Below are 11097 nucleotides of genomic sequence, written 5' to 3'. Positions count from 1 at the left end.
ACTAGACTATTGTATTGGAGGGATGTATCTCACAATACACTAGACTATTGTATTGGAGGGATGCATCTCACAATACACTAGACTATTGTATTGGAGGGATGCATTTCACAACACACTAGACTATTGTATTGGAGGGATGCATCTCACAATACACTAGACTATTGTATTGGACGGCACACTAGATTATTAACCCGAGGCGGAGCCTCTTCAACCATTAGACGGATGTGGGCGATATAATTGTCACGAGAGCGGATGTTGGCAACTGTAAAACTCCCCAAAACCAATACGCCTGCCCAAGTTACGGGACCTTTAGAAGATAAAACAGTGTGTCATGTTTCGTAGACTGTCCTCGGCTACCGATGAAGGCCAAAGGATCACGGGACCTTCAAAAAGACTGCTGCGTCAGTACGTGACTGTGGCGGTACTTTTGGTGGGCTCCGTCATGAACTACCTTTGCATCTACTTGCCTTCTCCTTTCTTCCCTCAGGTTGCTGCCGAAAAGAAAGGCTCGAAAGCAGACACGGAAGTTGGTGTAATGGTCGGTAGTCTTCAGCTGTCCGCCTTCATCGTGTCCGTGTTTGTTGGAGGATACCTAGACCGGTTGGGTGCCCGGTTCCTGGCGACATCTGGGGTTTTCTTAGTGGGCGGATGTACAGTGCTTTTTGGTTTTCTGGAGTATGTGAAAGAGTGGTCACCATTTATTGAACTTAGTATCGCCATCCGATTTGTGATGGGAGTTGGAGAAGCTGCATTTCATGCAACATCAATAGCATTGTTGTTAGGCATGTTTCCTACACGTGCAGGTACTATGTGGGGACTTGCTGGATTTGTGGAAACTGTTGGTTTTGTCTGCGGAGCACCGCTTGGTGGAATGCTGTACGATATTGAAGGCTTTTATTTTCCTTTTGTGGTCATTGGTGGTATTTTGTTGTCGTTTACACCACTTTTGTGGTATCTACTGTCAGACATCCATTCCTTAACTGAAGGTACTCATGATGATCAATCTGATGATGATCCGTTTGATGATGATCCATCTGATGATGATTCGTCTGATGATGATCCGTCTGATGATGATCAAGTCATGTCAGTGTGGCAGCTGCTGAAAATACCATCTATAGTGCTAATGCTCTTGAACGTGTTTGCTTGCTATGCAACTTTAGCACTTTTTGATACATCATTGTTTGCGATGTATCTTTACAAAGAGTTTGGTTGGAACGTGACTGTTTGGAGCGAGGCTCACATTGGATTGATATTTCTTATTGCAGGTGGAGCGTGTGTTATCTTGTGTCTTGTAATTGGTGTAGTAGTGGATGCCACTTATCCACGCATTGTAATGATCATTGGGTTACTAATAACAGGATGTGGAATGATGATAATCGGTCCATCGTTTGAGTTCTCATTTCTCTCTCCTAAGCCGTGGTGTGTGTACGTGGCAATGGTACTACTTGGATTGGGAGTGTCTATGATTACAATATCTGGTGGTCCCAATGTCAGTGAGATCGCCATTTCAAGAGGATACAAAACGAGCATGGCATTGAATGGGGCCATATCCGGACTTGTGTTAGCAGCCATATTTTTGTCTGGAACACTAGGAGTTCCCATTGCTGGATTCCTGACGGCTGCATTGAATTTTCACATCTCCTCATTTCTTGGTTTTGCCAGTTTTCTACTGCTGATTATCACTATTGTGGATACAATAGTCAAGACTGTTATATTTTGTTAGGAGAATTTGTTAGTAATTGATTACTAACAGTTTAGTTCAGTAGTATTTGTAGTAGCTACAGCTATGTCAATCAAGTTGCTGTGTTTTATTGGACAATAAAAACAAATTTATTAAAAGTTAATTAGATGGAGATATTGTTTGCTAGTATTAATTAAAGCTGATTTTGTCTTTGTAATACACTGTTTAATTAATTAATTAAGCAGAAATATGTATTGGAGGGATGCATCTCACAATACACGGTCAAACCCATTTATTGAAATAAATAAACAAATGGGGAGCAGCTAGCAACCCCTGTCCAACACGGTTAACAATCCCGTGGCGACATATGGGACAGCAGCTAAGAGCTCTAGACTAGCTACAACGAAGTTGGCTAGCACAGCAAGACTAAAGTAAAAGAGAAGACTAAGTTAACCATTAATTAAACACAGTAACAAGGCTATGAACTGTTCCTCTTGATCCAGATTTTAAATGACTCTTCCATGACAGTCTTGATAATCTGAAGACACATGTTCTCCTTTGTCCTAGCTGGTATACGTAGTTCCGTGCACAAAGAATTTAAATTGGCATTATGAATAAAACCTCTCGATCCAACGAGAAGGTTAAATTGCTTTACGAGATATCTCTTTTCTGACAGAGACTGCACTAGGTCGTAATATCTTGCAGTTTTTCTTTCGTCAGCTGCATCGAAGTTGGACTCATGACAGACAGTAAGTTCTACTAGGTAAATTCTCTGTACCACGTCGTTCCATAGAATGACGTCAGGTCTTTTGGCGGTCACAACGATGTCTGTTGGAAATGGAACAGTGCTGCAGGCAAGATCAGCGAAAACGTTGTAATTACTGGTGGACGTATTCTGAGAGATGGTGTCGTAGATTATCTTGAGAACAGCGTCGTGCCGGGTATTATAACAGCCTCTCTTAAGGAGAACAGAACAATTATTTAGAACGTGTAGAAGAGTCTGTCTAGACTATTGTCTTGGAGAGATGCATCTCACAATAAACTAGACTATTGTATTGGAGGGATGCATCTCACAATACACTAGACTATTGTACTGGAGGGATGCATCTCACAATACACTAGACTGTTTCAGTGAGAGTTTCTCCGTTGGCATGATCAAATTTCAGCACAGTTCTTTGATTCCAACGTATATTTAAACAGCAAGGTGCTGCCGACGTTTCGACTGTTATACTACAGCCATCTTCAGGGCAAATATTCAAATACTAGTAAATACAATGAAGTAGTTGTGATGTCATAAATACCAATAGTTGACCAGAACTATCTACACTAAGATGTACAATTATGATGAAACTTGGACTAGTGATATGTTGTAGTCTTCATGAGGCTTGCCTAACATTTTGATAGTTCCATTCCCTCATCCCTATTGATAAGTAGATGTTGTTGGTTAAGTTGAATGTGTAATGCCTCTTTCATCCTAAGTTGTAATGTAGTAGATGCATGCGCTAGAATACGTGTACCATCCCAATCCATATTACATGTTTGATTCGACCATGTGTGTTCGGCGACTGCTGATTTCTCATTTTCCATTTTTCTGCAAAGTTCCTTATGTTCTTTTAGTCTTGTTGCTAATCTCCTTTTTGTCTCATCAATATATGTCTTTCCACAGGCACATGGTATTTGATAAATGAGATGTGATTGATGTTCTTTAGGTATGGGATGTTTAACTTTGCATAACATATTCCGAAGATTCCTCCCTGACTTAAATGATACCCGAATATTATATCCTTTGCATATTCGTCGAATATCCTCGCTCAATCCTGAGATGTCGGGTAGAACTATAGATGCACAGAAGATATCTGGAGTAGAAGTTGAAAGAGATGAAGATTGATGTAAAGGATGTAGAGTTGAATGACTAAGTTTGCGGGGTATCCATTGTGCTGTAATACTTGTAGAAGATGATGCTGTTCTTGTTTCAAGTCTATGGGGGATATGGTGACATTCTTGGCTCTATCATATAGACAACGTATAAGTCTTTTCTTTACATGATGTGGATGGTGGGAGTTAAAGTTGAGGTACCGGTCGGTATGAGTAGATTTTCTTTATACAGTGATGTTGAGGTAACCATCGTCCTTTCTTGATAATAATGTGTCAAGGAAAGGGAGGGAACCATTTGTTTCTAACTCCATACTGAATTTAATTGAAGAACGAATACTATTGAGATGTTGTAGAAAACTATTGACTTGTGATTTCTTCATAATACAAAAATGTCATCCACATATCGTTTCCATAGACGAGGTACATAAGGGGCTGAAGTGAGGGCTAAGTGCTCAAAATATTTACCAGTATCACCTATCGTCGCTAACTTATTTATGGAATATTTTGAGCACTTAGCCCTCACCTCAGCCCCTTATGTACCTCGTCTATGGAAACGATATGTGGATGACATTTTTTGTATTATGAAAAAATCACAAGTCAATAGTTTTCTACAACATCTCAATAGTATTCGTCCTTCAATTAAATTCAGTATGGAGTTAGAAACAAATGGTTCCCTCCCTTTCCTTGACACATTATTATCAAGAAAGGACGATGGTTACCTCAACATCACTGTATAAAGAAAATCTACTCATACCGACCGGTACCTCAACTTTAACTCCCACCATCCACATCATGTTAAGAAAAGACTTATACGTTGTCTATATGATAGAGCCAAGAATGTCACCATATCCCCCATAGACTTGAAACAAGAACAGCATCATCTTCTACAAGTATTACAGCACAATGGATACCCCGCCAACTTTATTCATTCAACTCTACATCCTTTACATCAATCTTCATCTCTTTCAACTTCTACTCCAGATACCTTCTGTGCATCTATAGTTCTACCCTACATCTCAGGATTGAGCGAGGATATTCGACGAATATGCAAAGGATATAATATTCGGGTATCATTTAAGTCAGGGAGGAATCTTCGGAATATGTTATGCAAAGTTAAACATCCCATACCTAAAGAACATCAATCACATCTCATTTATCAAATACCATGTGCCTGTGGAAAGACATTTATTGATGAGACAAAAGGAGATTAGCAACAAGACTAAAGGAGCATAAGGAACTTTGCAGAAAAATGAAAAATGAGAAATCAGCAGTCGCCGAACACACATGGTCGAATCAAACATGTAATATGGATTGGGATGGTACACGTATTCTAGCGCATGCATCTACTACATTACAACTTAGGATGAAAGAGGCATTACACATTCAACTTAACCAACAACATCTACTTATCAATAGGGACGAGGGAATGGAACTATCAAAATGTTGGGCAAGTCTCATGAAGACTACAACAACATATCACTAGTCCAAGTTTCATCATATTTGTACATCTTAGTGTAGATAGTTCTGGTCAACTATTGGTTACTTGTATTTATGACATCACAACTACTCCATTGTATTTACTAATATTTGAATATTTGCCCTGAAGATGGCTGTAGTACGACAGCCGAAACGTCGGCAGCACCTTGCTGTTTAAATATACGTTGGAATCAGAGAACTGTGCTGAAATTTGATCATGCCAACGCAGAGCCTCTCACTGAAACACTGGACTGTTGTCTTGGAGGGATGCATCTCACAATACACTAGATTATTGTATTGGAGGGATGCATCTCACAATACACTAGATTATTGTATTGGAGGGATGCATCTCACAATACACTAGATTATTGTATTGGAGGGATGCATCTCACAATACACTGGACTATCAACATGTACACTGACTTTGCGATTTCTCTATTAGTAGATCACAGAAGTCCTTGCTTCCTGATGGAGTTAGTCCAATAGAACAACAACCACTGATGAGTTGACTGATGCCAACCGGATTAGTTGATTGCCTGTAATTGGAACGTGTATGTAGTGTTTATCTGTGAGACTGGTTTGAAGAGTTAGATGAACTGCCGTAGCGATGCAGAACTATTGGTTGTTAAATGTAGGTTGTTGTTTCCGTTTGAAGGGAACAAAACTCGAGTGAATTGTAATACCCAAAAGGCCACTGTGTTGTCTGACGTCAGCTTTGTTGTCTATTTTTATATTAATGAAATAATTAATTATAGAATGATGATGGATTTACAGCAGATTCAATGGCATCTTCAATGAAAGAGGTACATGTACATGTACACCATCTTCAATGCTCCTGGAGTGTATCCTCAGTGACAGAGATATAGCAGGTTCAACTTCATCTGTGGTAATTTTGAAATTGGGAAAAGTCTGACTAGACTAATGTATTGGAGGGATGAATCTTACAATACATTAGACTACTGTATTGGAGGGATCCATCTCACAATACATTAGACTATTGTATTGGAGAAATGCATCTCACAATATATTAGACTATTGTATTGGAGGGATGCATCTCACAATACATGATGATTGTACCCGTTTATTTGAATAAACATTTGGGGAGCCACTAGTACACCTGTACATAGCTCTGCGCAGCTTGCAATACTGCGGCGCTAACAAGGAACTAAATTAGGCTCTAACTGAAAACGTAAACATTTAAACACGAAGAAAAGACAAAACGCTAGAACAGTTCACTACAGTCTATTACAAATAATCCATATCTTGAAGGACTCTTCAATAGTGTGTTTGATGATGTTGAAAAGCAGACTCTTCCTGCCGCGATGACCCAGTGATAAGAACTGACAGAAAGAGTTAATGCCTTTGAGATATAAAAATCCACGAGATCCAACAAGAATGTTACGGCGCATCTCCACTTCACTGAAACGGCTGAAAACTCAAATGATATAACCCTAGGGAGAAGTGAAACTGAGTTCACTCTCCCTAGAAAATAGAGAAATGTAACTAATGCGCAAAAAACAACCAAAAACGGACACCAAAAACTTCAGACCAACCGTCCCCGTATTCGGGACTACTGTCTATTAAGATACTGTCTACTGACTACTGACTATTGTATTGGAGAAATGCATCTCACAATACGCCAGATTATTAACCCGAGGCGGAACCTCTTCAACCATTAGACGGATGTGAGTGGTATAATTGTCAACGAGAGCGGATGTTGGCAACTGTAATTAATTGAAGCCACTCCCCAAAACATGTACGTCTGCTCAACATACGGGATCTTTAAACATACGGGATCTTTAAAAGATAAAACAGTGTGTCATGTTTCGTAGACTGTCTTCGGCTACTGATGCAGGCCAAAAGATCACGGGACCTTCAAAAAGACTGCTGCGTCAGTACGTGACTGTGGCGGTACTTTTGGTGGGCTCCGTCATGAACTACCTTTGCATCTACTTGCCTTCTCCTTTCTTCCCTCAGGTTGCTGCCGAAAAGAAAGGCTCGAAAGCAGACACGGAAGTTGGTGTAATGGTCGGTAGTCTTCAGCTGTCCGCCTTCATTGTGTCCGTGTTTGTTGGAGGATACCTAGACCGGTTGGGTGCCCGGTTCCTGGCGACATCTGGGGTTTTCTTAGTGGGCGGATGTACAGTGCTTTTTGGTTTTCTGGAGTATGTGAAAGAGTGGTCACCATTTATTGGACTTAGTATCGTCATCCGATTTGTGATGGGAGTTGGAGAAGCTGCATTTGATGCAACATCAATCGCGTTGTTGTTAGGCATGTTTCCTACACGTGCAGGTACTATGTGGGGACTTGCTGGATTTGCGGAAACTGTTGGTTTTGTCTGTGGAGCACCGCTTGGTGGAATGCTGTACCATGTTGAAGGCTTTTATTTTCCTTTTGTGGTCATTGGTGGTATTTTGTTGTCGTTTACACCACTTTTGTGGTATCTACTGTCAGACGTCCGTTCCTTAACCGAAGGTACTCATGATGATCAATCTGATGGTGATTCGTCTGATGATGATCAAGTTGTATCAGTATGGCAGCTGCTGAAAATACCATCTATAGTGCTAATGCTCTTGAACGTGTTTGCTTGCTATGCAGCTTTAGCACTTCTTGATACATCGTTTGCGGTGTATCTTGACAAAGAGTTTGGTTGGAGCGTGGCTCACATTGGATTGATATTTCTTATTGCAGGGGGAACGTGTCTTATCTCATCTCTTGTAATTGGTGTAGTAGTGGATGCTACTAATCCACGCATTGTAATGATCGTTGGGTTACTAATAACAGGATGTGGAATGATGATAATCGGTCCATCCTTTGTGTTCTCATTTCTCTCTCCTAAGCCGTGGTGTGTGTATGTGGCAATGGTACTACTTGGATTGGGAGTGTCTATTATTACAATATCTGGTGGTCCCAATGTCAGTGAGATTGCTATTTCAAGAGGATACGAAACGAGCATGGCATTGAATGGAGCCGTATCCGGACTTGTGTTAGCAGCCATATTTTTGTCTGGAGCACTAGGTGCTCCCATTGCTGGATTCCTGACGGCTGCATTGAATTTTCGCATCTCCTCCTCATTTCTTGGTTTTGCCAGTTTTCTGCTGATGATTATCACTATTGTGGCCACAATAGTCAAGGCTATTATGTCTAGATGACAATAAACACTTGAGCTTGATGCATCGAGTGGATATGGTAATTATATAGATAGAAATGTATTTAGTTTGTTTGGAGAATTTGTTAGTAATTGATTACTAACAGTTTAGTTCAGTAGTATTGTAGTAGCTACAGCTATGTCAATCAAGTTGCTGTGTTGTATTGGACAATAAAAAAACAAATATATTAAAAGTTAATTAGATGGAGATATTGTTTGTTAGTATTAGTTAATTAATTAAAGCTGATTTTGTCTTTGTAATACACTGCTTAATTAATTAATTAAGCAGCAATATCTAGCAGCTCTAGAATACATACATTGACTATGTGCAAACAGATTAATTAACAAATTAATTAATTAAGAAACACTGGATGTCACTTTTTACGAGTACAAGTTGTACTTAGCTTGTTCATGTTGTAGCGACTAAAAATTACTTTCTACGTGAATCTTTTTTAGAATTACTCTAATGACACAGCTTCCGTGAGTCACTGACGGACACCAGTGGGGTCCCTACTGATCCTTAAAAATCAAATATATATATATTTTTATATTTTTATTATCTTTTTAAAAACTAACCCAAAACCAACCCAAACCCCCCATTCTACAAAAAGTCTAGAACGTCATCAGAGCAATCTACACACAATCTCTCTAGAATTATCTTTGCATTATACAACCAGAGTTTAATAGAAAGCCGTTGGTGGAAATAGGACGTGGCCTGGCTCATTGTGAGGTGACTGTGGAATGTTGTTCTTCTGCAGATTGATTTTAAAATCTGGAGACTAGACGGCGACCACAAGCCCAGACTTTCAACAACTAGTAGATAAACACACCTCCATTCTCACTAACGATGTCTTTAGATGAGCTGTCTTTCTCCAGCTTCTGCCGCAACCCCTGCTTGACAAGCTGCCTTTACCATATATGTTGGTTGGAGAGAATTTCTTATTGTGATGTCAAAGTAAGTCGGTCGCCCTCTCTCAAAATCTGCATGGTATACATCTCCTGGTCTTGCATTCGAGTCACCACAAAGCCGTTGTTCAGACGACAATTGGCATTATCAGATAATAGTGCTTCAAATACTACGTCAGCAAGAGCGTTGTGTCGTCTATTTCTCCAGTTTCCCTCTCCGCAACCCAGTAGATGGTCCCCATAACTGTCTAGAACCTGTCCACAAAAACAACGCTTTGAGCTTGGAGGAGGTGGGAAGAAAGGTATCCCCAACCATGTGCGAACAGCGATTATGAACTCCCTCTGGGGCATGGCAAGGCTGAGATTGGGGTTGGGTATTGCCCTTAGCCATGCTCCAGCGTGAGGAGCAGATATCGTGTTTAGTCGAGCACGATCTCTCAAACTTGCTTTCTCTAGGATTGTTGTTGAAAGCTTGGTGTCCAGGAGACGTTGTAGGTCACGTTGACTACTCGAGGTAAGATCAATGGTGTCAAGCGAGTCAGGCACAAGATTTCGAATATGATCCCTAGCAGCAGACTCTCCAGGAAAAGTACTATAGTCAGGCGACGAATAATTACTATTGAGCACTGACTCCTCCAGAAGTGGCGTAGTTGGTAGAAGACGAGAACATAATGACCGAACGGAGTTACAGCTGCCAATGAATGCAGAAGAGGACATTCTCACCGCCTCTCGTAGGCCTAGAGACTAAGTCCCCCTTGACGAACAGGCAATGAAACCTGCAACCAAGACATGTCTGAGGTGGAACATCGGATGATGGCATCAAGACATACCCGTAGGTTTGAATCAAATTTGGCCAGTTGCTGGATACCTTTGTTTGGTGGAACTGTTCTCAGCAAATTATTGATCTTATACATACATACATACATACATACATACATACATACATACATACATATAAAGTTATTTTTACTGTTTCGTAAAGAAAATAGTTTTTCCGCTTCGAAAAACTTTCTATAGACGAGAGTTTGTTTCTTTACGCATTCGCGTTTATCAAGCGCAACGGGAGATTCATTTCCGCAGAAAGAAATACACGTAACATCTCTTCTAGAGTCTAGGTTTGTCCGTCAACGCGAAATGCCTACACCAAAGATAATGGATCAGGTACAGTGAATCGTTGGTAGAGATGCAGAGCCGTCTAGTTCTACCGGCTCGTAGCCTCGACCTCCCAGACCCGTGTAGTCAGGGACCTCCAGAAACATTAGAAGTTCGAAAAAAACTTCGAAAAAACTTGATTCAACAAAAAATAAAAAAGATTTCAATGACCTCGAAGAAAGCCTGATTCGATAAAAATAGGATCAGTAGGGTACTTTAGTACGTATCTAGAGACAACCCTGGAGCCGCGTGGCAATGGATACTCTCACCAAATATGACGCATGCGTAGAATTTACTTCCGTCCCGCGGCGAGTGGGCTAGACGCATGGATGAAGACCTTCCTCTCCTCTCACGCTCTTCGGCGGCTACCGATGAAAGCCAAACGACAAAACCTTCAAAACGAACAGTGCGTCGGTACATGACTGTGGCAGTGATTCTGGTGGGCGCCTTCATGAACTACCTCTCCATCTACTTGCCTTCTCCTTTCTACCCTCAGATTGCTGCCGAAAGGAAAGGCTCGAAAGCAGACACGGAAGTTGGTATAATGGTCGGTAGTCTTCAGCTGTCCGCCTTCGTCGTGTCCATGTTTGTTGGAGGATACCTAGACCGGTTGGGTGCCCGGTTCCTGACAACATCCGGGGTTTTCTTAGTGGGCGGATGTACAGTGCTTTTTGGTTTTCTGGAGTATGTGAAAGAGTGGTCACCATTTATTGGACTTAGTATCGTCATCCGATTTGTGATGGGAGTTGGAGAAGCTGCATTTGATGCAACATCAATGGCTTTATTGTTAGGCATGTTTCCCGCTCATACAGGTGCTATGTGGGGTATTTACGGATTTGCAGAAACTGTTGGTTTTGT

At 40.9% G+C, this 11097-nt stretch overlaps 4 protein-coding genes across 5 annotated transcripts in view; 3 read left to right on the top strand and 1 right to left on the bottom strand.

The window, feature by feature from the left end:
- Positions 1 to 373: 373 nt before the first annotated feature.
- LOC134195005 (MFS-type transporter SLC18B1-like) lies at positions 374 to 1819 on the top strand. Its single transcript, XM_062663998.1, has one exon. It carries the CDS (start codon positions 443 to 445, stop codon positions 1721 to 1723), a length of 1281 nt encoding a protein of 426 aa, XP_062519982.1. The 5' UTR covers positions 374 to 442; the 3' UTR covers positions 1724 to 1819.
- Positions 1820 to 7140: 5321 nt separating this feature from the next.
- Positions 7141 to 8382, top strand: LOC134194930 (MFS-type transporter SLC18B1-like). The gene has a single exon (XM_062663913.1). The coding sequence runs from the start codon at positions 7253 to 7255 to the stop codon at positions 8183 to 8185; it is 933 nt and encodes a 310-aa protein (XP_062519897.1). The 5' UTR covers positions 7141 to 7252; the 3' UTR covers positions 8186 to 8382.
- A 354-nt stretch (positions 8383 to 8736) lies between these two features.
- Positions 8737 to 10086, bottom strand: LOC134195061 (uncharacterized). The gene is made up of 2 exons (XM_062664069.1): positions 9918 to 10086; positions 8737 to 9863 (listed from the first exon to the last, which is right to left on the bottom strand). Exon 2 carries the CDS (start codon positions 9802 to 9804, stop codon positions 9121 to 9123), a length of 684 nt encoding a protein of 227 aa, XP_062520053.1. The 5' UTR covers positions 9805 to 9863; positions 9918 to 10086; the 3' UTR covers positions 8737 to 9120.
- A 463-nt stretch (positions 10087 to 10549) lies between these two features.
- LOC134194722 (MFS-type transporter SLC18B1-like) overlaps positions 10550 to 11097 on the top strand; it is a 1512-nt gene continuing 964 nt past the window's right edge. For both annotated transcript variants that reach the window (XM_062663669.1, XM_062663670.1), the window contains exon 1: positions 10550 to 11097. This exon is cut by the window's right edge. In XM_062663669.1, the coding sequence (XP_062519653.1) occupies positions 10565 to 11097 (533 nt within the window). In that variant the 5' untranslated portion in view covers positions 10550 to 10564.

Source organism: Corticium candelabrum, chromosome 19 (genome assembly GCF_963422355.1).
Source record: "Corticium candelabrum chromosome 19, ooCorCand1.1, whole genome shotgun sequence".
NCBI classification, from domain to species: Eukaryota; Metazoa; Porifera; class Homoscleromorpha; order Homosclerophorida; family Plakinidae; genus Corticium; species Corticium candelabrum.
This window is presented reverse-complemented; position numbering and strand designations above follow the sequence as displayed.

Excerpts from the sequence above, each read along its gene's own strand:
- LOC134195005 (XM_062663998.1), top strand. The coding sequence starts at position 443 with ATGAACTACCTTTGCATCTACTTGCCTTCTCCTTTCTTCCCTCAGGTT.
- LOC134194930 (XM_062663913.1), top strand. The coding sequence starts at position 7,253 with ATGGGAGTTGGAGAAGCTGCATTTGATGCAACATCAATCGCGTTGTTG.
- LOC134195061 (XM_062664069.1), bottom strand. The coding sequence starts at position 9,804 with ATGTCCTCTTCTGCATTCATTGGCAGCTGTAACTCCGTTCGGTCATTA.